Source organism: Podarcis pityusensis (assembly GCF_964106645.2).
Source record: "Podarcis pityusensis genome assembly, chromosome: 7".
Lineage (NCBI taxonomy): Eukaryota > Metazoa > Chordata > Lepidosauria > Squamata > Lacertidae > Podarcis > Podarcis pityusensis.
Window position 1 is genome coordinate 764,925 of NC_138031.1, and position 23,130 is coordinate 788,054.

At 47.2% G+C, this 23,130-nt stretch overlaps 2 protein-coding genes across 3 annotated transcripts in view; both read left to right on the top strand.

Annotated features, from left to right (window-relative positions):
- Window positions 1-15,214, top strand: part of WDR97 (WD repeat domain 97) — a 42,671-nt gene extending 27,457 nt beyond the window's left edge. Inside the window, exons 26-34 of the mRNA XM_081014519.1 lie at window positions 4,377-4,448; window positions 5,636-5,698; window positions 5,783-5,845; window positions 6,043-6,114; window positions 6,783-6,869; window positions 9,914-9,982; window positions 10,785-10,948; window positions 12,219-12,280; window positions 14,806-15,214. Coding sequence (XP_080870645.1) covers window positions 4,377-4,448; window positions 5,636-5,698; window positions 5,783-5,845; window positions 6,043-6,114; window positions 6,783-6,869; window positions 9,914-9,982; window positions 10,785-10,948; window positions 12,219-12,280; window positions 14,806-15,008 — 855 coding nt within the window. The 3' untranslated portion in view covers window positions 15,009-15,214. The remainder of the gene's footprint in view (window positions 1-4,376; window positions 4,449-5,635; window positions 5,699-5,782; window positions 5,846-6,042; window positions 6,115-6,782; window positions 6,870-9,913; window positions 9,983-10,784; window positions 10,949-12,218; window positions 12,281-14,805) is intronic.
- A 5,930-nt stretch (window positions 15,215-21,144) lies between these two features.
- The window catches only part of NUGGC (nuclear GTPase, germinal center associated), a 35,682-nt gene continuing 33,696 nt past the window's right edge, over window positions 21,145-23,130 (top strand). For both annotated transcript variants that reach the window (XM_081014000.1, XM_081014001.1), the window contains exon 1: window positions 21,145-21,347. In XM_081014000.1, coding sequence (XP_080870126.1) covers window positions 21,247-21,347 — 101 coding nt within the window. In that variant the 5' untranslated portion in view covers window positions 21,145-21,246. The remainder of the gene's footprint in view (window positions 21,348-23,130) is intronic.

Here is a 23,130-nt window from a genome sequence, read left to right on the forward strand (position 1 = left end):
AACTGTGGCAGTGACTCTTGCGAAGGGGTGCCATTGTGTGTGTAGATGCCAGTATGTTGGACAAGGGAGAGTTTTACATTCATTGCTCCGCCTACAGGCATCAGCTGGATTCCAACCTCAGCCGCCAGGAGCCCAAGCTATAGCACCAGAATCCAGTCCAAATGTCAGGGAGAATCGATTAGGAGAATATGGTTGATGTGCCAGCCTCTAGATGCTCCACTTAACCGCCTCTAATCTGCCAGCATTTTAAGCAGGAATGACTCACCTCCCCCCCCCCGCTGCAATATAATAATAATAATAATAATAATAATAATAATAATAATAGTATATTTATACGCCGCCCATCTGGCTGGGCTTCCCCAGCCACTCTGAGTAGCTTTCAACAAAATATTAAAATTAATATTTTTATGCCCCCTCCAATTTGCCATTAAAAAGAAATCAACTCCTCCTGTGGATCCCTTGCTGGGATGCTATGACACCAAAAGCTTTTAGCGACACCCCAAATGTGCTTTTTTTTTTTTTTAAAAATAATTTTTATTAAAGTTTTAAACAACAAAAGAAAAATAGCAACACACACAAAAACCAATACAAAACTCAACAATAAAAAACAAAAAGCATAACAATTAAAAACAAACTCTCTTTTCCCTTTCCAATTTTAAATTACTTATTTTCTGGACTTCCTCATACCTCCCTCTTTTGTATTCCAATCCACATTATTTGTCCAGCAGTTTCTTTTCCAGTTTTTTAATCCCAATCTTTAATTTAATAAAATGTTAAAATATATAACTTCAACTTTTTTTAAAGCTAATCCTTGATCTTAATATCATATAACGTTAAAATTTTCCCTTTTAATATCAAATTTCCATTTCTTTAAACATCTTTAATCTTGATCTTTAATCTTAATCTATCATTAACTTTAACCTGTGCAGCTGGAAACCACTTACTTTCAGTCCAACATCCCTTTAACATTCCTTAATTTTGCAGTGTTTCTGAAGATAGTCTTTGAATTTCTTCCAATCTTCTTCCACCGACTCTTCTCCCTGGTCATGGATTCTGCCAGTCATTTCCGCCAATTCCATATAGTCCATAAGTTTCATCTGCCATTCCTCCAGTGTGGGAAGTTCTTGTGTCTTCCAGTACTTTGCGATGAGTATTCTTGCTGCTGTTGTTGCATACATAAAGAAAATTCTATCCTTTTTTAACACCATTTGGCCGACCATGCCCAGGAGAAAGGCCTCTGGTTTCTTGGGGAAGGTATACTTAAATACCTTTTTTAATTCATTATATATCATTTCCCAGAAAGCCTTAATCTTTGGGCACGTCCACCAAAGGTGAAAAAATGTACCTTCAGTTTCTTTACATTTCCAACATTTGTTATCGGGCAAGTGATAGATTTTCGCAAGCTTGACTGGGGTTATGTACCACCTGTATATCATTTTCACAATATTCTCTCTTAAGGCATTACATGCCGTAAATTTCATACCTGTGGTCCATAACTGTTCCCGGTCAGCAAACATAATGTTATGTCCAACGTCCTGTGCCCATTTAATCATAGCCGATTTTACCGTTTCATCTTGAGTATTCCATTTCAGCAGCAAGTTATACATTCTTGACAAATTCTTAGTCTTGGGTTCTAACAATTCTGTTTCTAATTTGGATCTTTCCACCTGGAAGCCAATTTTCCTGTCCAATTTAAATACCTCCATTATCTGATAATAATGAAGCCAGTCTCGCACTTTGTTTTTTAGTTTTTCAAAACTCTGCAATTTCAATCTATCTCCGTCTTGTTCCAAAATTTCCCAATATTTCGGCCATTTGACCTCCATATTGACCTTTTTCAAGGCTTTCGCTTCCATTGGTGACAGCCACCTTGGGGTTTTGTTTTCTAACAAATCCTTATATCTTATCCAAACATTAAACAACGCTTTCCTGACAATGTGGTTTTTAAATGCTTTATGTGCTTTGACCTTATCATACCATAAATATGCATGCCATCCAAATACATTGTTAAAACCTTCTAGGTCCAAAATGTCAGTGTTTTCAAGAAGTAGCCATTCTTTCAACCAGCAAAAAGCTGCTGATTCATAGTAAAGTTTGAGGTCTGGCAGGGCAAATCCACCTCTTTCCTTTGCATCCGTTAGTATTTTAAATTTTATTCTGGGTTTCTTGCCCTGCCAGACAAATTTAGAAATATCTTTCTGCCACCTCTTGAAACAATGCATTTTGTCCACGATCTGCAAAGTTTGAAACAAAAACAACATTCTAGGCAATACATTCATTTTTATCGCAGCAATACGGCCTAGCAGTGAAAGCTTCAAATTTGACCAAATTTCTAAATCTTTTTTCACTTCTGACCAACATTTTTCATAGTTATCTTTAAATAAATTCCCATTTTTTGCTGTCATGTTAATCCCCAGGTATTTAACTTTCTTAACCACTGTTAAACCTGTCTCATTCTGAAACCTCTCTCTTTCAATCGGTGTTAAATTTTTCTCTAAAACCTTGGTTTTTGACTTATTCAATTTAAATCCTGCCACTTGACCAAATTCTTGAATCAGTTCTAAAACCCTTTTAGTACTAGATTCTGGCTCCTGTAACGTCAATACTAAGTCATCTGCAAATGCTCTCAATTTATAGTGTTTAGTTCCGACCTGTATACCTTTAACCGACTGGTCCCTTCTAATCATATTCAGCAAAACCTCCAGGACCGAAATAAAAAGAAGTGGGGAAATTGGGCAACCTTGTCGTGTCCCTTTTTCAATTTTAAGTTCTTCCGTCACAACATTATTTACAATTAGTTTAGCCTTTTGTTCTGAATAAATTGCACTTATACCATTCTCAAAACCTTGGCCTACCCCCATACCCTGTAGATTCTTCTTCATAAAATTCCAAGAAATATTGTCAAAGGCTTTCTCCGCGTCTACAAATATCAACACTGCTTTAGTGTTTATATTCACTTCTAATTTTTCCAAAATATCAATTATATTCCTCAAATTGTCAGACAAATGTCTTCCTGGGAGAAAGCCCGCTTGGTCTTTGTGAATCTCTTCCATCAACACTTTTTTAAATCTCTTCGCCAAAATATCTGCAAAAATTTTGTAATCCACATTAAGTAATGATATAGGGCGGTAGTTCTTAAGTTGTGTCTTTTCAGTCTCTGTTTTTGGTACAAGTGTAATATATGCTTCTTTCCACGACTCTGGTGCCCTCCTCCCCTCCATTATTTCGTTGCAGACCTCTTTCAATGGTTGAATTAACCATTCTTTTAAAGATCTGTAGTATCTAGAGGTCAAGCCATCTGGTCCTGGAGATTTACCCAGTTGCATGTTTTGAATGGCACCTTCTATTTCCTGTTCAGTTATTCTGTCATTCAAAATTAGTCTATTTTCTTGAGATATTTTTTGTAGTCCAGTTGTTTTCAAAAATTGGTCTAAATCTGTTTCTTTCACTGGCCCTTGAGTATATAGTCTTTTAAAATACTTCTGGAAACAACTTCTAATCTCCGCAGGGTTCTGTATATTCCTTCCTTCCACTTCTAAATTCGTAATCGTATTTAGTTTTTGTCTCTTTTTCATTTGCCATGCCAACAATTTGCCACATTTATTGGCCGATTCAAAAGTCTTTTGTCTCATTTGTTTAATTTTCCATTCTATTTCCTGATTCATTATTTTCATATATTGTACTTGATATAACTTTAACTCTCTCAGAATCTCTTGAGATTTGGGATTTACTCTCAGTCTTTTTTCACATTCATTTATTTTGTTCATAATTTTATCCTTCTTCTCATTTTGAGTTCTTTTCTTTATCGCATTCTGTTGTATTAAGAACCCTCTCATAACCGCTTTACTTGCATCCCAGATTACTCTTTTCTCCACGTTGGAACTAAGATTTATCTCGAAGTAATCTCTTAGAGTTTTTTGGGCCTTCTTAAGAAATTCTTCATCTCTAAATAAGGTGTCATTCATCTTCCATCTGAAGGAGCCAGTTGGTGTTAGTCTCATTTCCATCTTAACAGCATTGTGGTCGGAGCAAATGTGCTTTTTTAAAATAAAAAAAAAGCTTAATTTTTTCCTGAGAAAAATGAACTAAAAGCCATTTTTCACCGACTATTTCTATAGATCACCTGCTAGGATACTGCGACACCAAAAGTTTTTTATTTGGTGGGCCCCAAAGACCTCACCCAAAACTTGTCACTTAAAAATAGATACTGCCCACGACCCGGGGGCTCCTGCTTTTGAAAGCTGCCTCCAGGGGGGGGCCTGGGGTGGGGTCCCAGGCCACGTTTTTGCACAGCAAAGGGATTTGCCCTTTGGGCAACAAACAAACACTCTTTTCTCCACGCTGGAAGCGGCACCTGATGATTCTCTTCCTCCCAGGAGCACAGAGCTCAGCTTTTGGCGCAGAAGGTTCCATCCAGAAGGCATTATTCCTTTAAACCTTTCCAGAAGGTAAGAAGTATTGTGCGTCCAGCCTGGTCTTTGCTGATTATTGTGGGAAGGAGGAAGGTGAGGGCAGTTCTCACCTTCCTCCGTGTTAAGTATTGAAGTTCTCACCCTGGGCCAGCAGGGGGATACTGTAGATAGTTATGCAAATGAAGGATCGAAAGTGATGTTCAGTGATTGGATAGTTTGTATGCAAATGAAGGATCGAAAGTGACATTCAGTGATTGGATAGTTTTAGAAAGTTGCTACAGTAACTGTTGTACTGGAGCTCTATATAAGCAGCCTGACTGAGCCCTTCAGTTCAATTCAGTTCTGTTCTGGCCTCGGAATAAACAAGAGCTGTTTGAAGAATCGCTGTGTCGTCTGATATGTTCGTCCACAACTTAACACTCCTCCTCCTCCTCTTCCTCCTTTGCCCCCACCTTCCTGCACCTCTCAGCTTAGCTCCCTTGCCCCCCCACCCAGGGGGTCTCCATCCTTCAGAGCCCCCCAGATCATCCAGGTTTTTTTAAATTTTCTACTCCGCCTTGTTTATCGATGCTCCAGGCAATTACAAAAAAAGCAAATGAAATCACAGTCCGTCCATTACAATATCTATAAAGAAAGATGTCTGAAAATCACCGTATTTTTCGCTCCATAAGATGCACCTAGTTTTTAGAGGAGGAAAGGGGGAAAGCCCCGTTTTTTGGGGGATCAGCTCACAGTTGTGCAGCTTCTTTTGCAAAGGGGAAAAGCCCCTTTTTTGAGGATCAGCTCAAAGTTGTTGAGCTTACTTTGCAAAGGGAAAAAAATCTTGTTTTTATGGGGTTCAACTCACAGTTCTGCTGCTTCTTTAGGAAAGGAAAGGGAGCCGTTTCTACAATTTCCGGACAGATAATCTAATCAGCCAGTCACATGTCGCTGGGGAAACAAACAGCCTCCGTCTGCAGAACATTCAACAATGGAGGCCTGGGCAAGGGGGCGAAAAGGGAGCCAGCGATCAACCACACATTCGCCCCATAAGACGCACAGACATTTCCCCTTACTTTTTAGGAGGAAAAAAGTGTGTCTTATGGAGTGAAAAATACGGTATATATAATTTACAAATGAACTGAAATTAATAATCCATTGCCTATCTAGCCACAGTGGTTGAAACGCATGCTAAGTGATTTCAAAGCTGGGCTCTGACTCACATGTTGTCCTCCTTGTTCCAGCAGAAGAGACGCTCCACCATGGAGACGGAGAGCAAGATGTCCTCTCCGGAAAGCTACCAAGAGGTGAGGAGGCTTACAGAGGTTGAAACGCAGGCTAAGTGATTTCAAAGCTGGGCTCTGACTCACATGTTGTCCTCCTTGTTCTAGCAGAAGAGACGCTCCACCATGGAGACGGAGAGCAAGAGGTCCTCTCCGGAAAGCTACCAAGAGGTGAGGAGGCTTACAGAGGAATCTTGTGAAGGCAGCCCAGGCTGGGTGCCTGGAGGGGCGGCTGTTCCTTCCAGGCAGCTCTTGCAGCTTCCATCAGCCACCTGTCCAAAACCTCTGGGGGATGCCAGGTTGGCCAAAGGCTGACCCTCCAACCGCCCCTCAAAAGCCCCTTGGTACACCTTCTCTGTCTGACCCAGGAGTGGAGCGGCTCTAGCGTGGACCAGGAGAGGCGGCTGGAGGGGAAATATTCCCCCGGGAGCTACAAAGAGGTAAGGTCTGCCGAAGAATCCTGCAAAACCAGGCAGGGTGGCACCTGAGAGCGAGGGGCTGTCCCTGTGCCAGGTAAGGAGGGGCCTCTTCTTCCTCTGTGATTCTTGTGTTGCAGGGGGTTGGACTAGATGACCCCTGGGACCCTTCCGACTTTACATTTCTATGAATCACATTTCTTTTCCCTCCAGGGGAGGCCAGATCTGTTTAATTTTATTCTTTATTCTGGGTGGCTTGCAGGAGAGAGAGAGAGAGAGAGAGAGAATGCTCAGTCCAGTGGTGGGTGGTTCCCATGGAGACTGGTGGGGGAGAAGGCAGGGAGCCCCACAGCTTTGGCCCCCAGAGCCAATGACCAGCCCGTCCTCCCCTTCCCTGTTGAGTTCTCTACAGGGAACGCTGAGACGAAGGAGCAGGAGGAATCTTGACAGCCAAGGCCACCCCAGGAAAGAGGGCAGCTAGGCAGGTGGGGGTAGTTTGGGGACAGTGCCCCCCCCCCGTCACCCTCCACCGAACCACAGTGCATATCGGACAAAAGACGTGAATCCAAATATCCTAAAAAGACAGGCTGGAACATCCAATCCTTTCCCCTGGCCGCCCACAACAGCCGATAGCTACCATACTGCAAGTATTGAACTGCAAAGTGAGGCTCTCGTTGGCGTCTTCATTCCAGGTGGGGAAAGACCTGGGCAAGAAGGAGAGGGCAGAGAGGAGATCCCTTGCGGAGGAGAAGAGGGCGAGGAAGGAGGAGAGTCCACAGGTACGGGAAGACCCCCTTGGAGCTCACCACCCAAAATGCCCTTTGTTGTCTAACAAAAGGTACCTGCTATAAGGTAAAGGTAAAGGGACCCCTGATCATTAGGTCCAGTCGTGGCCGACTCTGGGGTTTCGGCGCTCATCTCGCTTTATTGGCCGAGGGAGCCGGCGTACAGCTTCCGGGTCATATGGCCAGCATGACTAAGCCGCTTCTGGCGAACCAGAGCAGCGCACGGAAACGCCGTTTACCTTCCCGCCGGAGTGGTACCTATTTATCTACTTGCACTTGACATGCTTTTGAACTGCTAGGTTGGCAGGAGCAGGGACCGAGCAACGGGAGCTCACCCCGCCGTGGGGATTAGAACCACCGACCTTCTGATCGGCAAGCCCTAGGCTCTGTGGTTTAACCCACAGCGCCACCCGCGTCCCTATAAACCTGCTATAAACATTCCCTCTAATGATGAACTTGGATGGTTGAGTTACAGATGGGTAGCCGTGTTGGTCTGCCATAGTCGAAATAAAAAAATTCCTTCCTGTAGCACCTTAAAGACCAACTAAGTTAGTTCTTGGCATAAGCTTTCGTGTGCATGCACACTTCTTCAGATACACACAGTGTGTATCTGAAGAAGTGTGCATGCACACGAAAGCTTATACCAAGAACTAACTTAGTTGGTCTTTAAGGTGCTACAGGAAGGAATTTTTTTATTTGGATGGTTGAGTATCTGTCATTTAAAAAAAAAAAATTATTGAGTTTTAATTTTATGCATATAAAACAAAACCATTTCAAACATTAAAGTACAAGGTTCTTTCGAACCTTCAGACCTCCTCCCCTCCTTCCATGGGTTCCATATTTAAATTTAGGTTTACTGCATCTTTTACCAAAACCAGGAAGATCAAGTATCTTCTAAAGATTGGAGTAAATTTGTAATTTATTTAAAAGACAACTGTGAACAGTAAGAATCTTTGGCAGGGTTGTAATGACACTTGTAATGTTCAATTATTTATGGTAATTAGGGTTTTGTAATAGATGGATAAGGGTAAGAGTATCTGCCATTTTTAATGAGGGGGCCGATGCTAGCGTTGGTGTGCTTTGAATAGAATCATAGAATCATAGAATCATAGAATCATAGAATCATAGAATCATAGAATCATAGAATCATAGAATCATAGAGTTGGAAGAGACCCCAAGGGCCATCGAGTCCAACCCCCTGCCAAGCAGGAAACACCATCAGAGCACTCCTGACATATGGTTGTCAAGCCTCTGCTTAAAGACCTCCAAAGAAGGAGACTCCACCACACTCCTTGGCAGCAAATTCCACTGTCAAACAGCTCTTACTGTCAGGAAGTTCTTCCTAATGTTTAGGTGGAATCTTCTTTCTTGTAGTTTGGATCCATTGCTCCGCTTCTCTGGAGCAGCAGAAAACAACCTTTCTCCCTCCTCTATGTGACATCCTTTGATATATTTGAACATGGCTATCATATCACCCCTTAACCTCCTCTTCTCCAGGCTAAACATGCCCAGCTCCCTTAGCCGTTCCTCATAAGGCATCGTTTCCAGGCCTTTGACCATTTTGGTTGCCCTCCTCTGGACACGTTCCAGTTTGTCAGTGTCCTTCTTGAACTGTGGTGCCCAGAACTGGACACAGTACTCCAGGTGAGGTCTGACCAGAGCAGAATACAGTGGCACTATTACTTCCCTTGATCTAGATGCTATACTCCTATTGATGCAGCCCAGAATTGCATTGGCTTTTTTAGCTGCCGCGTCACACTGTTGGCTCATGTCAAGTTTGTGGTCAACCAAGACTCCTAGATCCTTTTCACATGTACTGCTCTCAAGCCAGGTGTCCCCCATCTTGTATTTGTGCCTCTCATTTTTTTTGCCCAAGTGCAATACTTTACATTTCTCCCTGTTAAAATTCATCTTGTTTGTTTTGGCCCAGTTCTCTAATCTGTCAAGGTCGTTTTGAAGTGTGATCCTGTCCTCTGGGGTGTTAGCCACCCCTCCCAGTTTGGTGTCATCTGCAAATTTGATCAGGATGCCCTTGAGTCCATCATCCAAGTCGTTGATAAAGATGTTGAATAAGACCGGGCCCAAGACAGAACCCTGTGGCCCCCCACTAGTCACTCTTCTCCAGGATGAAGAGGAACCATTGATGAGCACCCTTTGGGTTCGGTCAGTCAGCCAGTTACAAATCCACTGAGTGGTAGCATAGTCAAGACCACATTTTACCAGCTTCTTTACAAGAATATTATGAGGCACCTTGTCAAATGCCTTGCTGAAATCAAGGTAGGCTACATCCACTGCGTTCCCTTCATCTACCAGGCTTGTAATTCTGTCAAAAAACGAGATCAGGTTAGTCTGACATGACTTATTTTTCAGAAATCCATGCGGACTATTGGTGATCACAATAGATTTTATAGATTTTATAGAGAGAGATTTTATATATTTTATAGAGAGAGATTTTATAGAGTTTTTATGTTATTAATGTTGAATTGTTTTTAGTGGTTGTTTTTCTACGTTTTCAGCTGTTCTTAGTTCATCTGTAGGCCACCTTCTATTATATATAAATAACAGAAATAATAAATGAAAGGGGATCTTCCATAAATAAGACAGAGTGAGGCCTGGAGAAGACTTGCAAGGCTTCTGGTCTAAGTTGTCTGAAACCCTGAACATGAGCAATGCATTTAGAGACTGAACAACAACAACAACAACAACTTATTATTTATTATTTCTACCCCGCCCATCTGGCTGGGTTTCCCCAGCCACTCTGGGCGGCTTCCAACAAGAGGTTAAAAATACATTAAAACATCAGTCATTAAAAAGCTCCCTAAACAGCCTTCAGATGTCTTCTAAACGTCAGATAGTTGTTTATGTCCTTGACATCTGATGGGAGGGTGTTCCACAGGGCGGGCGCCACCACCGAGAAGGCCCTCTGCCTGGTTCCCTATAACTGGAGATATCCTGCCATGTTTCTTTTTGCATGTTCTGCATGTGTCGGAAACATTTGCCCAATTGGACTCTGACTGGTGCGTTTTCCTCTGACTTAGGAGCCAGAGGGTGGTGACGTCACGGACGATGCAGAGCAGCCAGAGACGGAGGAGTCAGGAAGCCTGGAGGTGAGGCCACCAGTTCAGAAAGTATAATAGATTGGCAATCACTCATGCTAGAGTTCTTTCAGTTAGCAAAGCTGACCGGAAAAGTCACAGGAGCCCCAAATCAAAAAATATTCAAAGAATGGAGACTACTCAAAGAATATATAAGATTATATTGTAACAATGACATCCTAGCAGAAATGAATGACACTTGTATATAATAAACAAATGGAATAAATATACTAGATGAATATACAGGAAAAGTTATAAAACAAACTGTGCGATAAAATTGACAATAGAAAAAGGACAACGAGAATGATTGGAAGTCTCTTTCAGAAGACTTTATTAGAAAAGACAGGATGTTGTAACCAATATTCATTTCTTATTGTTAATTTTTTTTTGCTTTTTATTTTTATTTTCTTTATCTTTTTCTATTATCTTTTTGTGTTTAATTTTGATGTAACTGTCTGTAATACATATATAAGATGATATTTTAAATCAATAAAGATGAATTAATAATAAAAAAGGAGGTGAGGCCACCAGTTCAGAAAGCCCCTTGTTGGTGGAGTGGAAAGGGGAGATCCCCCTGCCCCCCAGACTCAGGTTCCCCCCACCTGCTTCTTCCTCCTCCCATGCCAGAGCCTGCCGGCCCAAGCTGGGCTCCGGACACAGCAGCCCAGAGACTGGACACCTCTGGAGAGGAAGCCCAAGCGCCCCGATGCTTCCTGTCCAGGCCCAGCTTTGCCCCACGCTAAACCCCCAGCTGCCCCCCAGGGCGAGGGAAGGGGCCGCGCCAGGGACTCTCAGGGCTGCTCTACTTCTGCAGGCGGAGGCAGCTGAGTTTGGGATGCAGCCCGTCCGCCCCATCGACGCCATCCATTACTTCGTGGAAAAGCAGCTGGAGAAGGAGCTGGAGGAGATGAAGCAGCTGGTCTCTTCTTCGCTGATCTCGCCCAAGGACACCGTCACGGTCCTGCCTCCCATTAAGAAGTAAGAGGGGCTGTCACACGGGACACTTGAGGAAGCCCAGGCAAACGCATGGCTTTTCTGGGTGGTGCTGCTGTTGCTGCTGCCTCCCCCCCCCCCCCAAATAATGACCTCACAATGGCTACTCGCTAGATCTGCAACACTGAGAATTCGCACCCGGGCTCCACAAGGCAGATCAGTTCCCCCGAGCTTGGCAGAATGATTCCGTCTGTCCTCTCCACAGATTTCTGGGGGCAGTGAAGGGCTGGGGGTCCTGTGTGGCCCTCCAGAGGTTGCTGGACTCCAGCTTCCCCAAACACCAGGGCTAAAAGTCAGGGATGGTGATGGGAGTTGGAGCCCCAGAGCAAGACCCAAGGGGGGGGGGGCACAGGCTTTCCGTGGCTGCGGTAGAGTATATAAAGATCCAACAACTCTGGAACTTATTTGGGGGGTGTTTCTCTCCCTGTAATGCTGCCCCAGTCTAGGCTGGTGTGATGGCCTGGGACTCGGGCTTGGGCTCGGAGCCAGAGGAGTCTCAGTCCGCACTGGACCCTTTGCCTCAGGCGGCATCTGAACCGAGTCTGGGGCCTGATCCTGAAGAGTCCCAGTCTGCACAGGTTCCCCTGCAACAACACCAGCTGGGCCGAGTCCGGGGCCTGAGCCTGTCCTGGCTCCAGATGTGGGGGTTACCTCGCTGCCTTCAGCTGGGCCATCACTTACAGCTGCTCCACTACCGGTTGGGTCAGGGGAGGCTGAGGCGGCCCCAGGGTCTAGTAACCCAATGACATCTCCCAAGCTGCAGAGACTAAGGTCTGAGAGAAGGAGAGACCTGAGTACTCGCAGGAGGAGTGCTCGCCTTTGGGCGAAACAGGGAGGTGAGTTGCCGGGGGATCAGGACCAGCCGTTACCCCGACAAAGATAAAAGGCTGCTGGATCCTGTCCCAGGTTGCGGGAGCAACATTGCTGTTTGCCAGAACCTGCCTGAGACCCTGTGCCTGCCCTTGCCTGGTTTCCTGCCTCGTGTCCTGCCTTGGCCCTGTTGGACTGACTCCTCACGGAACCCTTGGATTTGGGACCGGACCTGGACCACGTTCTCGGGTCACCGCCAGGCTCAGCACAGCCAGGCTCACGGCTGCTGCTCCCATAAGTGGTGTCTTTGTAAAAGTCCAGAGGGTGAGCCCGGCCTCACTTGCGCATGCTCCCCGCACAACGGATCACAGGCTGTGTGAGGGGGCAAGTGCCTTTTCCGTGGACTCCTGCTGCTCTTGGTAAACCCGTGCCCTTGTTGTGACAGGAAGCGTGCCATCCTGCGGCTCGGAGAAACCAACGCCATGTTGAGGAAGAGAATACCGGAGCGTAAGTAGCTGCGGTGGCCGGGGGGGGGGTCTTCACCCCATTGCCTGGCCCTGTGGCTTTTATCTGCTTGCCCCAAAACAGACGTGACTGGGCCTGGATGGCACTGGGGGCAAATGCTCTGCCGCCCCCCACCCAGACCCTGCCCACCCTTCCTCCTGCGGCAGGAGAAACTAATGTTACTTCACCAGTTTGACCCCAGATTACTTTCTGTGACTACAATTGATGTGTGTGGCTTGGAAAGATTTATTTCAGTCTTTGCTTGTTAGGATGTTTATACTCTGCCTTTTTTATCTGTAAAACAAGACTGGCAAATCAAGGGCCAGGTTTAGCCTTTGGCAGAGAAGGAGATGAACAGACACGTCTTTGTATGTGCCAGCTGCTGGCACCATCTTGCCAGTTTGGGCGCTTGCACTTAGATGCCCAGGCTTGGCCTTTTTTAAAACAACTGGCCGCAATTCAGGGCCATCATAATCCCAGAGACAGCTTTGGAGACTTTTCTGTGGCAGCTCTGCACACACCTGGCAGATTAATCCGACAATCCCTCCTAGATGCCTAGCCTTGGGCAAGAGGTGTGTCCTGTGTATTCTGGGGTGTCACTGGCTGGAAAGCATTCTGGGGGGGGGGGGGCTATTTCTACCCAGAAGATATTTATCCCACTCACAGTGAGCAAGCCAATATTCCTGTCTGCACAAAGCAGGAAGGCGAAGATTTTCATAGAATGGAGGTAAATATTGTGACTATTGTTGCACACCACCCCAATCTCTGGACAGCATGAAATTCCAGGTATTCCAGGTACTTTCCCAGGGTTTGTTTCCTTTGGAATGCGGCGCAGCAGAGACTGCAGTGGCTTTAGGATCTCTTGCTTATGTGTACACCACCTGAGCCTGCGATGGAGGAGTCTACAGCATTAACACCCCAAGAGGCTCTTGCTTTTCCCATAGACACAACTGAAATCAGGCAGAGCTCTGACTCTCAGCTGCTCAACCTGCAGCCTGCCAGCTTCCAGCTTGAAAAAGCAACTTGCAACTCTGGCCTTTGTCTTTGAGGGAGGGGCCCCACCCATCACCTTCTCACCCCTTGCTTTTTCCTGTAAGACCTATTGCAGTCGTTAAGAGTCGTCAACAGGCTCATCTCAGCTATCTGCCAATCACCCATTCCCACCACCCCTCTGAGTAATACCCCTCCCCACCTTCTCACTATATAGAAGGATCTGGCAACTTCTGTTTCAGTGTATCTGAAGAAGTGTGCTTGCACACGAAAGCTCATACCAAGAACTAACTTAGTTGGTCTTTAAGGTGCTACTGGAAGGAATTTTTTTGTTTTAGCCACTTCCTTTGTTACCTTAATGGCCCATACGGAGAGGGCCATTACCTCACTAGGAAGCTAGCCTGGCTATTCCAGGAATTGAAACTGTGCTGGATCCAGGCATTAGAAGGGGGCCCAGCCCATAACCTTATCATCACCCGCTAATCCAAGCAAGACACAGGGATGCTGGTCCAGGATTTTGGAGGAGGGGGTTCCTTTCCATGTGGGGTGCTCCTAGGACCTTGGAGCAACGTTGGCCAGGAGTGCCTGAGCACAGCTGTGATTTGTGTACCTGATGCAACTTGTCTGGCAGAAGGCAGATCTGTCCAGTCACACCTGCCGTCATGATCACATCTAGGCTGGGTTGGCGCATGGTCCTGCTTCTGAACATGTTTAGCATCTCAGAACGCTGTGACCAGGCTCCTCTTGGGAGCTCAAGATGTGGGTTATTTTACTCCACCGTTCTTCTGTCTACATTAGCTGCTAGTTCATATCCAAGCACAATTCAAAGCGCTGACTAGATTGACATTAGAATTTTATGGCTACTCTGCTCCTTTATCTCCTTTGATCCGCTTGAATTGTTTTTCTATTGGATGTACACAATTTCTTACATTTTTAAGAGCTGCTTTGTAGGTCTTAGGGACGCGGGTGGCGCTGTGGGTTAAACCACAGAGCCTAGGACTTGCCGATCAGAAGGTCAGCGGTTCGAATCTCTGCAACGGGGTGAGCTCCCATTGCTCGGTCCCTGCTCCTGCCAACCTAGCAGTTCGAAAGCACATCAAGTGCAAGTAGATAAATAGGTACCGCTCCGGCGGGAAGGTAAACGGCGTTTCCGTGCGCTGCTCTGGTTTGCCAGAAGCGGCTCAGTCATGCTGGCCACATGACCCGGAAGCTGTACCAATAAAGCGAGATGAGCTCCGTAACCCCAGAGTCGTCCGCAACTGGACCTAATGGTCAGGGGTCCCTTTACCTTTGTAGGTCTTTTTTAAAAAAGCAGTTATATAAATATTTAAATAAAAGAGATACCAGTACATTGAGCTGTTGTTGAAAGCAGAAGTACAGTGGCTGGTTGAAAAACGGACAGCCGAGTTGTTTCCCAGCTTCCTTCCTCTGCTGGATTAGAGGAAGGAAAGCAAAGGCGAGGAAGGAAAGGGGGTCCAGGGGCTTCTCCCATGCCCAACGGCCTTCCTCTTCCTCTTTGTTGTCTCCTTCAAACACAGGCTTCTACTGCCCGTACATCTTCCCGCGCTACCTCATGAAGGGGTTTGCGCCCTTTGTGAAACTTCCCCTGCCGAGAATCAACTTGGACCCCTTCCCACCCATTCTGAAGAGGCCGGCATCACCAAAGTCTTTCACCGCCATGCAGCAGTTGGTGCGGAAGTATTTCATCCCCAAGTTTTCGTACGCCGACAACTACCCTTGAAGGCTTCAGGAGACGCCTGGAGTTCCATCCGAGAGGTGAAATTCCTTCAGGCTGGGAATGGCTGGAGGGCTGGCCAGCGCCACGTCTCATGGTGCCCCAACCAGGCAGATGGCAGCGATGGGAGGCTGCCCGCCTGCCCGCCACAGATGCATCCAGACAAAATGAAAATTCAATAAAAGCAAACTTATGCCCAAGGTCACCCAAAACCTCTCTGTCTGGTCATGCTTTTTGTAGTTTCCTAATCATTTTCAAATTGCGACGGGCAGCTGCCACCCTGGGTGTTGCCCAGCTTAGGAATCATGCATGGTTCTGTTATCAGGAAGGCTTGTTTGTTAAACGGCAGCACTCCTGGCGATCCAGGGAGGTGGCGTTTTCCAGCACACTTGAACTTTTGCATAATGCGCAGGACGCAGAAGGGTCCAGCTTCCCCCTGCGCAACTTGTGCAAGGCAGCGGTGCCAGAAAACTGCACTCGGCAGCAGCCCAGCAGGCTAAGCAAAGTCCACTGCCACGGACTGCCTCCGAAATAACTGCAAAACTTTGCCGGGAGTGAGGAGAAAGGCAGCCACACAGCTGGATTCTCCGTGGTGCCAGGCAGGTCAGAAACAAGCCGAGCCAAATGAGCCGATTCTGGCATTGCAGGGGGGTGGACTAGATGGCCCTGAGGACCCCTTCAAACTCTGCAAGGCTGATTTGCTGGGGGTATGAGCTGGTTTCAACCTGGGGCCTCCTGGGCGGGCTGCCTGCCTGCCTTCCAGTGGCCTCCCTTTCCCTGCCTCAGCTCCGTAGGGCAATGCCAGGGAAAGCTCTTCATGGGCAGAGCTCTCTTGGGAGAAGGGGCCTCTGGAAGGGAATGTGGGTCGCAAGAAGGGGCAGCACCATAGCTGTCAACCTGTCAGTGTTTGTAAAAAAAAGGGGGGGGGTTCTGACCTCCCTTTGTCGCCTCAGCCTGGTCCTCTGACCCTTGCTGGCATAAAAGAGTCCATGAGAAAAGCATCCTTGCAGAGTACTTTCTGCTTTTATTCTCACAAGTCTTTGTGCAAAAGCGACTGACCAACTGCACACACATCCACACTAATAATAATCATTTTATTATTTATACCCCGCCCATCTGGCTGGGCTTCCCCAGCCACTCTGGGCGGCTTCCCAAAAAATATTAAAATACTGTAGTACATTACCAGCTTTCACCAACCAACCAACCAACCCAACAACAAACTAACATTTCTCACTCTCTATATGCAACCCAGTGCAGGCTGCTGACTCATGCTGACCCAGCTTTTTTAAGCATTAAAGAAACAGCGGCCAATTTTCAGCCGTGACACAACCTTCCCTTTTTTTGCGGGAAATTCCCTTATTCCAGCGCCCCGGCTTGTTAGCTATCCCGTAGTCTGTCCCCGGACAGGGGAGGCTGCTGATCCCTTCTTTTCAAAGCTGAAAGTTGACAGCGATGAGCAGCACACGTGCACCATTTGCACGGGGGAGGAGGGGGCCGTGGTGTGGCTATGGGGGGGGGATGGCCCCTTTCCCCCTTTTTTCCCCTGTGTGGGCCAAACTGGGTCTCTGACTCGGGTCCAGCACAGCCCTCTTCCCCTCGCCCTGGAGCCCTTCCGACGTGCAGAGAGCCAGGTCGCGTGTCGGGCTCCGCCGCCCGGGGGTCCGCTCCTGCCCCTCCGCCGAGCCCGCCTCGCGGGGCTGCAAGGAGGAGGGAGGAGCCCCGCCCCGCCCCGCCTGCTGCCCGCTGGGGCTCCGCGCACGTGGGAGTGGGCGGCCACGTGTTGCCGCGGCGGGTCAGCCCCGCCCGAGCCAGGAGCGCGGGAGACTTCCGCGCAGGCGCAGGAGCGCGGCCGGCTCGCCTTTCGCTTTCGCTTCCCCGCGGGGGCGGGGCTTGGCGCGGGCGAGAGCCAATGGGGCGCGGGAGGGGCGGGGCCGGGTCTGCCGGGCGCCAAGGCGGGAGGCGCGGACGCAGCGGAGGCTCCGGCGGGCAGGTGAGGAGGAGGAGGAGGAGGGTCGCCCTTGCGCCCATTTCATGGCCGGGCAACTGAGGCTTCGGGCGGGAGGACGCGCCGGGGAGCGGGACTGGGCGGGACTGAGTCCTCCGCCTGCAGGGGAGAGAGAAGAAAGACAATTCTAGCATGCGGGGGGGGGGGGGGGACCTACATTATTTAATTGGGTATTTGGATTATTGGTATTAGTAATTGTATCCTAATTTGGCAGGGTTACAATGGGGCCATCTTTGGGTTGCAATTGAAAACGGATGAAAATTAATATTATTTTAAAAAGATGATATGGCAGGGTGCTATTTTGCAGGGCTCCTGGTCAGCGTGGGGTAGTGGTTAGAGCGGTGGACTCGTAATCTGGGGAACCGGGTTCGCTTCCCTGCTCCTCCACCTGCAGCTGCCGGGTGACCTTGGGCCAGTCCCGCTTCTCTGAAGCCTCTCAGCCCCACTCACCTTGTGGGGCGGGAAGGGAAAGGAGAAGGTGAGCCGCTTTGAGACCCCTTCAGCCGCAGGGGGCCCCAAACGTGTTTCCAAAGAGGGCCAGAGTTGATGAAGTGAACATGCTTGAGGGCCGACCAAAGTGGCTGAGCTTTCCTTAGGATTGAAGTTTTGAGCTTTCTTTAGGATTTAAACCCAGAGTTGTTGAGTTTTTTTAGGGCTGAAGTTGTTGAGCTTTTCTTATAATTTTACCCCAAAGTTGTTCAGCTATTTTTTGGGATTGAGGTTTTTGACCTTTTTTTAGGATTCAAACCCAAAGTTGTTGAGTTTTACGTACAATTTTACCCCAAAAGTTGTTGAGTTTTGTTTTGTTTTTTCAGGATTTTACCCCAGGACGTAGTATCCTCCCACGGGGGCTGGATTAAATCAACTGGTGGGTTGGATTCATAGCTGTCAACTTTTCCCTTTTTTTAAGGGAAATTCCCTTATTCCGAATAGGATTCCTCGCAAGAAAAGGGAAAAGTTGACAGCTATGGTTGGCTTTGGATATGCCTGTCTTAAGGGGAGTGAAAGGCGGGATATCAAGCCCAACCTCCTCCTCTTCTTCTTCTTCTCCTTCACCTCCTCCTCCTCTCGCTCCCTCTGCTGCTTCTCTTTGCAGTTGTGCAGCTTAAGCTGCAGGTCTGGCCTTCTGAGCTCTCTGGCCCGCCTGATGGGGGCAAAGAGGACAGGCTGGAAAGGGGGGCGGAGAACGTTCCAGTTCCAGATATTCCAGAAAATATCCCTTGCCGCTGGTTTGGAAGCAGACCTTCCCTTTTGGATCTGAGCCCTCGCCTCCTCGTTTCCCAGAGGGGGTTGGCTGAGCACCAGGAGAGCAGGGGCAAAACCTCCCTGGGTCCTCTTTGGCAACCTCTGCAGGCGGAAGGAACCCCATTTACTCAGAGGGAAGAAGAGGAAGAGGGAGGTTGCATCCTCACGAAGAAGGACTAAACTGCCCTCATTTAACCACAATATCCCAGAGCTGTGACTCTGCTTTCCGAGTCCTGCAGGACTCTTCATCTGGTACCATAATAATAATAATAATAACAACAACAACACTAATAATAATTTATTATTTATACCCTGCCCATCTGGCTGGGCTTCCCCAGCCACTCTGGGCGGCTTCCAAAAAAATATTAAAATACCGTAATACATCAAACATTAAAAGCTTCCCTAAACAGGGCTGCCTTCAGATGTCTTCCATTCCACCCCGTGGAAAACCTTTTCCTGCTTATGAATTGGAATTGAATTACTTTATTGTCACTGGTACAACTTGTACACAGTGAGATTACAGGAGCACCCCCCACTCAGCTCTCTTAGTCTTAATTCCCCTCGTTTACTGACGCACACCCACCAAAGTCAGTTGCCCTGTTGTTATCTTTTCATTCAGCAGCCTAACAGCCCCCGGATAGAAGCAGTTCTTTACCCTGTTGGTGCGACTAATCGTGCTTCTGTATCTTCTGCCCGAGGGCAGGAGATCACGAAAGTGCCAGCCAGGGTGTGAATCATCATTCATTATGCTGGTGAATTAGGAAATGTTCTCCTGTAACAGTTAATGTGATTAACGTTACACCGTTGAGTTGGATTTGTGGCGCTGCAGAGGGGTTATTTTGTACTTGTTGGTGCAGCACTTTGGTTTTTTGGATGTTGAGTGATAGGTCAAGCTTTTTGTAAGCTTCTGCGAAGATATTTAGGATAGTTCGGAGGTCATCATCTGAGCGTGCGCACACTACGTTGCCATGACGGAAGTTACGATAACCTTACTCTTTGCTTTCAGCCTGCTCAGATTAAAGAGCTTTCCATCTCTTCGGTATATGATTTCTACTCTGGTGGGGAGTGTCCCTTCGACAAAGTGTAGGATCATGGCCAAGAAAATAATGAATAGAGTTGGGGCAATAACGCAACCCCGGTTAACTCCTGATCCCACTGTGAATGGTTCACTTTGAGAGCCACTGTTATCTGCAATTGTTGCTGTCATATTATCATAGAGGAGCAGAATGATGTTTACAAATTTATCTGGGCAGCCAATTTTCAGAAGGACAGTCCACAGGGCATTACGATTTACAGTTTCAAAAGCCTTAGTCAGGTCAATAAACGCCATAGACAGGGGTTGGTTTTGCTCTCTGCATTTTTCTTGAAGTTGTCGAGCAGTGAAAATCATGTCCACTGTCCCCCTAGAAGGCCGGAAGCCATTTTGGGATTCAGGAAGGGTCACCTTGGGTATTGTTACGAGACGGTTTGCTAAGATCCTTGCAAGAATTTTGCCGGCCGCAACTAATAGAGAGATGCCTTGATAGTTTCCGCAATCAGAGATTGGTAATTTTGGCATCCCCTCATCCTTCTTTGCAGGGGGTGAGCTAGGTGACCCTGGAGGGTCCCTCCCAACACTACGCTTCTGTGAAGGAGGGGCAGACCCTCCTCCTTCCATCCTCCCTTGGCCCCTCAGGAGAGTGAAAAGCAGGCTAGTAAAACCTTGCATATTTCTTTTCTTTTTTAAAAATAGAATTAATTAACGTGCAAGAAATAAAAAGAATACTGTTGAATAAAATAACTCCCTTTTCTTCTTGATACTTTCAGTTTTTGTTTTTATTCAAATTACGAGGTATGACTCATGTCTGCCTTTGCTTTGGCGCCTGGGTAGAAGGTTCTGCTCCAAGCACCGGCCAGCCCCTTCTGCATTTAATTATTTACTGTGATACATTACAAAAATATTTTCTTTCAGCTTTACATAACCCAAATGAATGTTCCTGAAGGAACATTCCGTTTTGGCCCCACACAACAGTGGATGCATGATTTTTTGGTGCAGGCTGTAGCCATGGACAGGCTATGTGATTTGACGGTGAATTTGGGGTGACCCAATGCAAAAATCCTGAGGATCCATGGGCTTTTACCTCCCTCCTAGGCAGCCTCCTTTATCTCTAGTATCCATTATCTCCCTCCTGATTGCTTGCCGATCAGCTGCTTCCTTTCAACACTCCCTTCCCTCTTGTTTGCCTTAGTGTCTTTTCCTTAGTTGGAGCAGTTTTTGGCTCCTCCTTTTCTTCTAATTTCTCTCCTTATTGCTTTAGTCTTCCTGTCTCCTCTCCTTGCAAGCTCGCTGTCTTTTCCTCCCCCCTCCCAGGCAGCCTCCTTTATCTCTAGTGTCCCTTATCTCGCTCCCCAATCGCAAACAATCAGCGGTTTTGTTTCAACACCCACTTCCCTCTTTCAAAAAAAAAAAAAAAAAAAAGCATCATCTGCTTTTTGCACCTGGATAATTCCACTCCAGGGACCACGCGTTTGCTCCATAAGACGCACAGACATTTCCCCTTACTTTTTAGGAGGAAAAAAGTGTGTCTTATGGAGTGAAAAATACGGTACTCTTTAAGTAAAAGCATGAAGGGGGGTGGGGTGGGAATCACAGGCTTCTGCTCCCAGAGGACAAACTTTGCTTCTCATTTCCAAGCAAGCAGGTGGCTGGGAAACGGGATTTGTAAAGATGGGCTTGGTCTGGTTATCCTCATGCCGTTATACAACTCTGTGGTAGATCTCCATTCTCCGGGAAGTTAATGGTTGCTTCTCCTTTCAAGAGTGGGTGATGGACTCCGTTTTGCACGGAGTGCAAGAATTTGCCTTACTTCCCCTTGGCTCATTTCCCAGTTCCCTGTCTCCATGTTTGGGTCTTTTGCTTTCTCTTAACAGAACGAGGGACAGAAACCTTGGCTGCTTTTTCCCAGCACCTGCCCTCCTGCAAGTTGGTTGCTGAGCAAGCGGGACTCTCCTGAAATGCCAGCCCCCTGCCAGCCCTGCCGTGAGGGACAGAGACCCTGTCACCTGCGCAGGATCGGCCGCCGAGCTGCAGCCCCGGACCATGCTGACTTCATCCAGTAAGTAGCCTGGGTGGTCCTGGCTGAGGGCTGTGTCCATTGAAATAAAAAAATTAAGGTCATATATATATATATATATATATATATATATAATAAATGTTCATAAATGTACCAAGCAAACACGTACATAAATATATAAACGACATGTCTTAAGCAGCGCAGGAAAACATCCCTGGAACCATTTTGGCTCCCAGACTGACCAGATGTTTTCTCTGCAAGGTCAAAGGAAAATGGAAAAGCCTCCCCATTGTCTTTTCATTCACAAATCCTGTCTTAAGGGTATGTCTGTGTATGAATAGGGCGTGAGCCTGTGACCTGGCTCAGGAACTAAGTATTTATCATTACCAAAGACTGGCCAAGCTCCCCAGGGTATCCAATCAAGTGAGCATTAAGAGGTAACCTGCCAGACAGGAGATAAACAATGCACTCAGATTTCTGTTGTAAACCACCTTTTCTGTGATGTATGTATGATGTTTCTGGGGGTGGTCTTGGACTCCAGGGCTGGCAATTTAAAATGTCTGTATAAGGGTGGGCACACCTTGGTTCTGGGTCCTCCTCCTTTCCTGCAAGTGAGGGGAGCACCCTGTTGCAACAGTTCAATAAAGATCAGGCTTACTAGCTGCTTTGCTTCTCAATATTCTCTGGTTGGCCTCTGTTATCTTCTCTGACTGATGGAGAACCTGCAAAGGACTCTATAAGGGCTCTTGCGTCCCCCTTAAGGGAATAAGGGCAGGTTTTCGTTTATCACACCATGGAGGGGCTTTCTCTGTGCCAGACACTGCTGGGGGCTGCTGGGGCTGCCTTGAGGACGTGATGCCTTGTGTTCGGCCTCTTTGTGCTCCTGCTTTGTTCTCCTCCGCATTCCTCTCTGGTGTTTCCCTTGCTCAGGCTGCCAGGCTTTCTGGACCAGCGAGAAGATTTCAGCATTTGAGGAAGGGCTGGGAGCGCCAGGTGCAAAATGCATGCGGGGGGGGGGGGGGCACGACGTAATGCAAAAGCGAGAAGGAGCTCAGCAATGGCTGCTTTCCCCCCTTCCCCCACAACTGCAGGCAACTTCATGCTTCTTGTGGGAAAGCGCCGACGTCCTGCTGGTTCTTACTGTGGGGATCACACAGGAGGGCTGGGCGGTATATGAATATTTCATTCAAAATTGGTTTGAAGTCCATATCGTGATACCGGTTTCATAATTTTTGATCTGGCAACATACCACAAATTGTGTGTGTGTGGGGGGGTGTTTAGCAAAAATCACAATTTGGGAAAAAGCATGAAGCCAGTCGATGTGTCTACATTTGTTGTTGTTTAGTCCGCCTCTTCGTGACCCCCTGGACCAGAGCGCGCCAGGCCCTCCTGTCTTCCACTGCCTCCCGCAGTTTGGTCAAACTTATGCTGGTAGCTTCCAGCACACTGTCCCACCATCTCGTCCTCCGTCGTCCCCTTCTCCTTGCGCCCTCCATCTTTCCCAACATCAGGGTCTTTTCCAGGGAGTCTTCTCTTCTCATGAGGTGGCCAAAGTACTGGAGCCTCAGCTTCAGGATCTGTCCTTCCAGTGAGCACTCAGGACTGATTTCCTTCAGAATGGAGAGGTTTGAGCTTTTTGCAGTCCATGGGACTTTCCAGAGTCTCCTCTAGCACCAGAATTCAAAAGCATCCATTCTTCGGCGATCAGCCTTCTTTATGGTCCAGCTCTCACTTCCATACATCACTACTGGGAAAACCATAGCTTTAACTATACGGACCTTTGTTGGCAAGGTGATGTCTGCTTTTTAAGATGCTATGCGTCTAC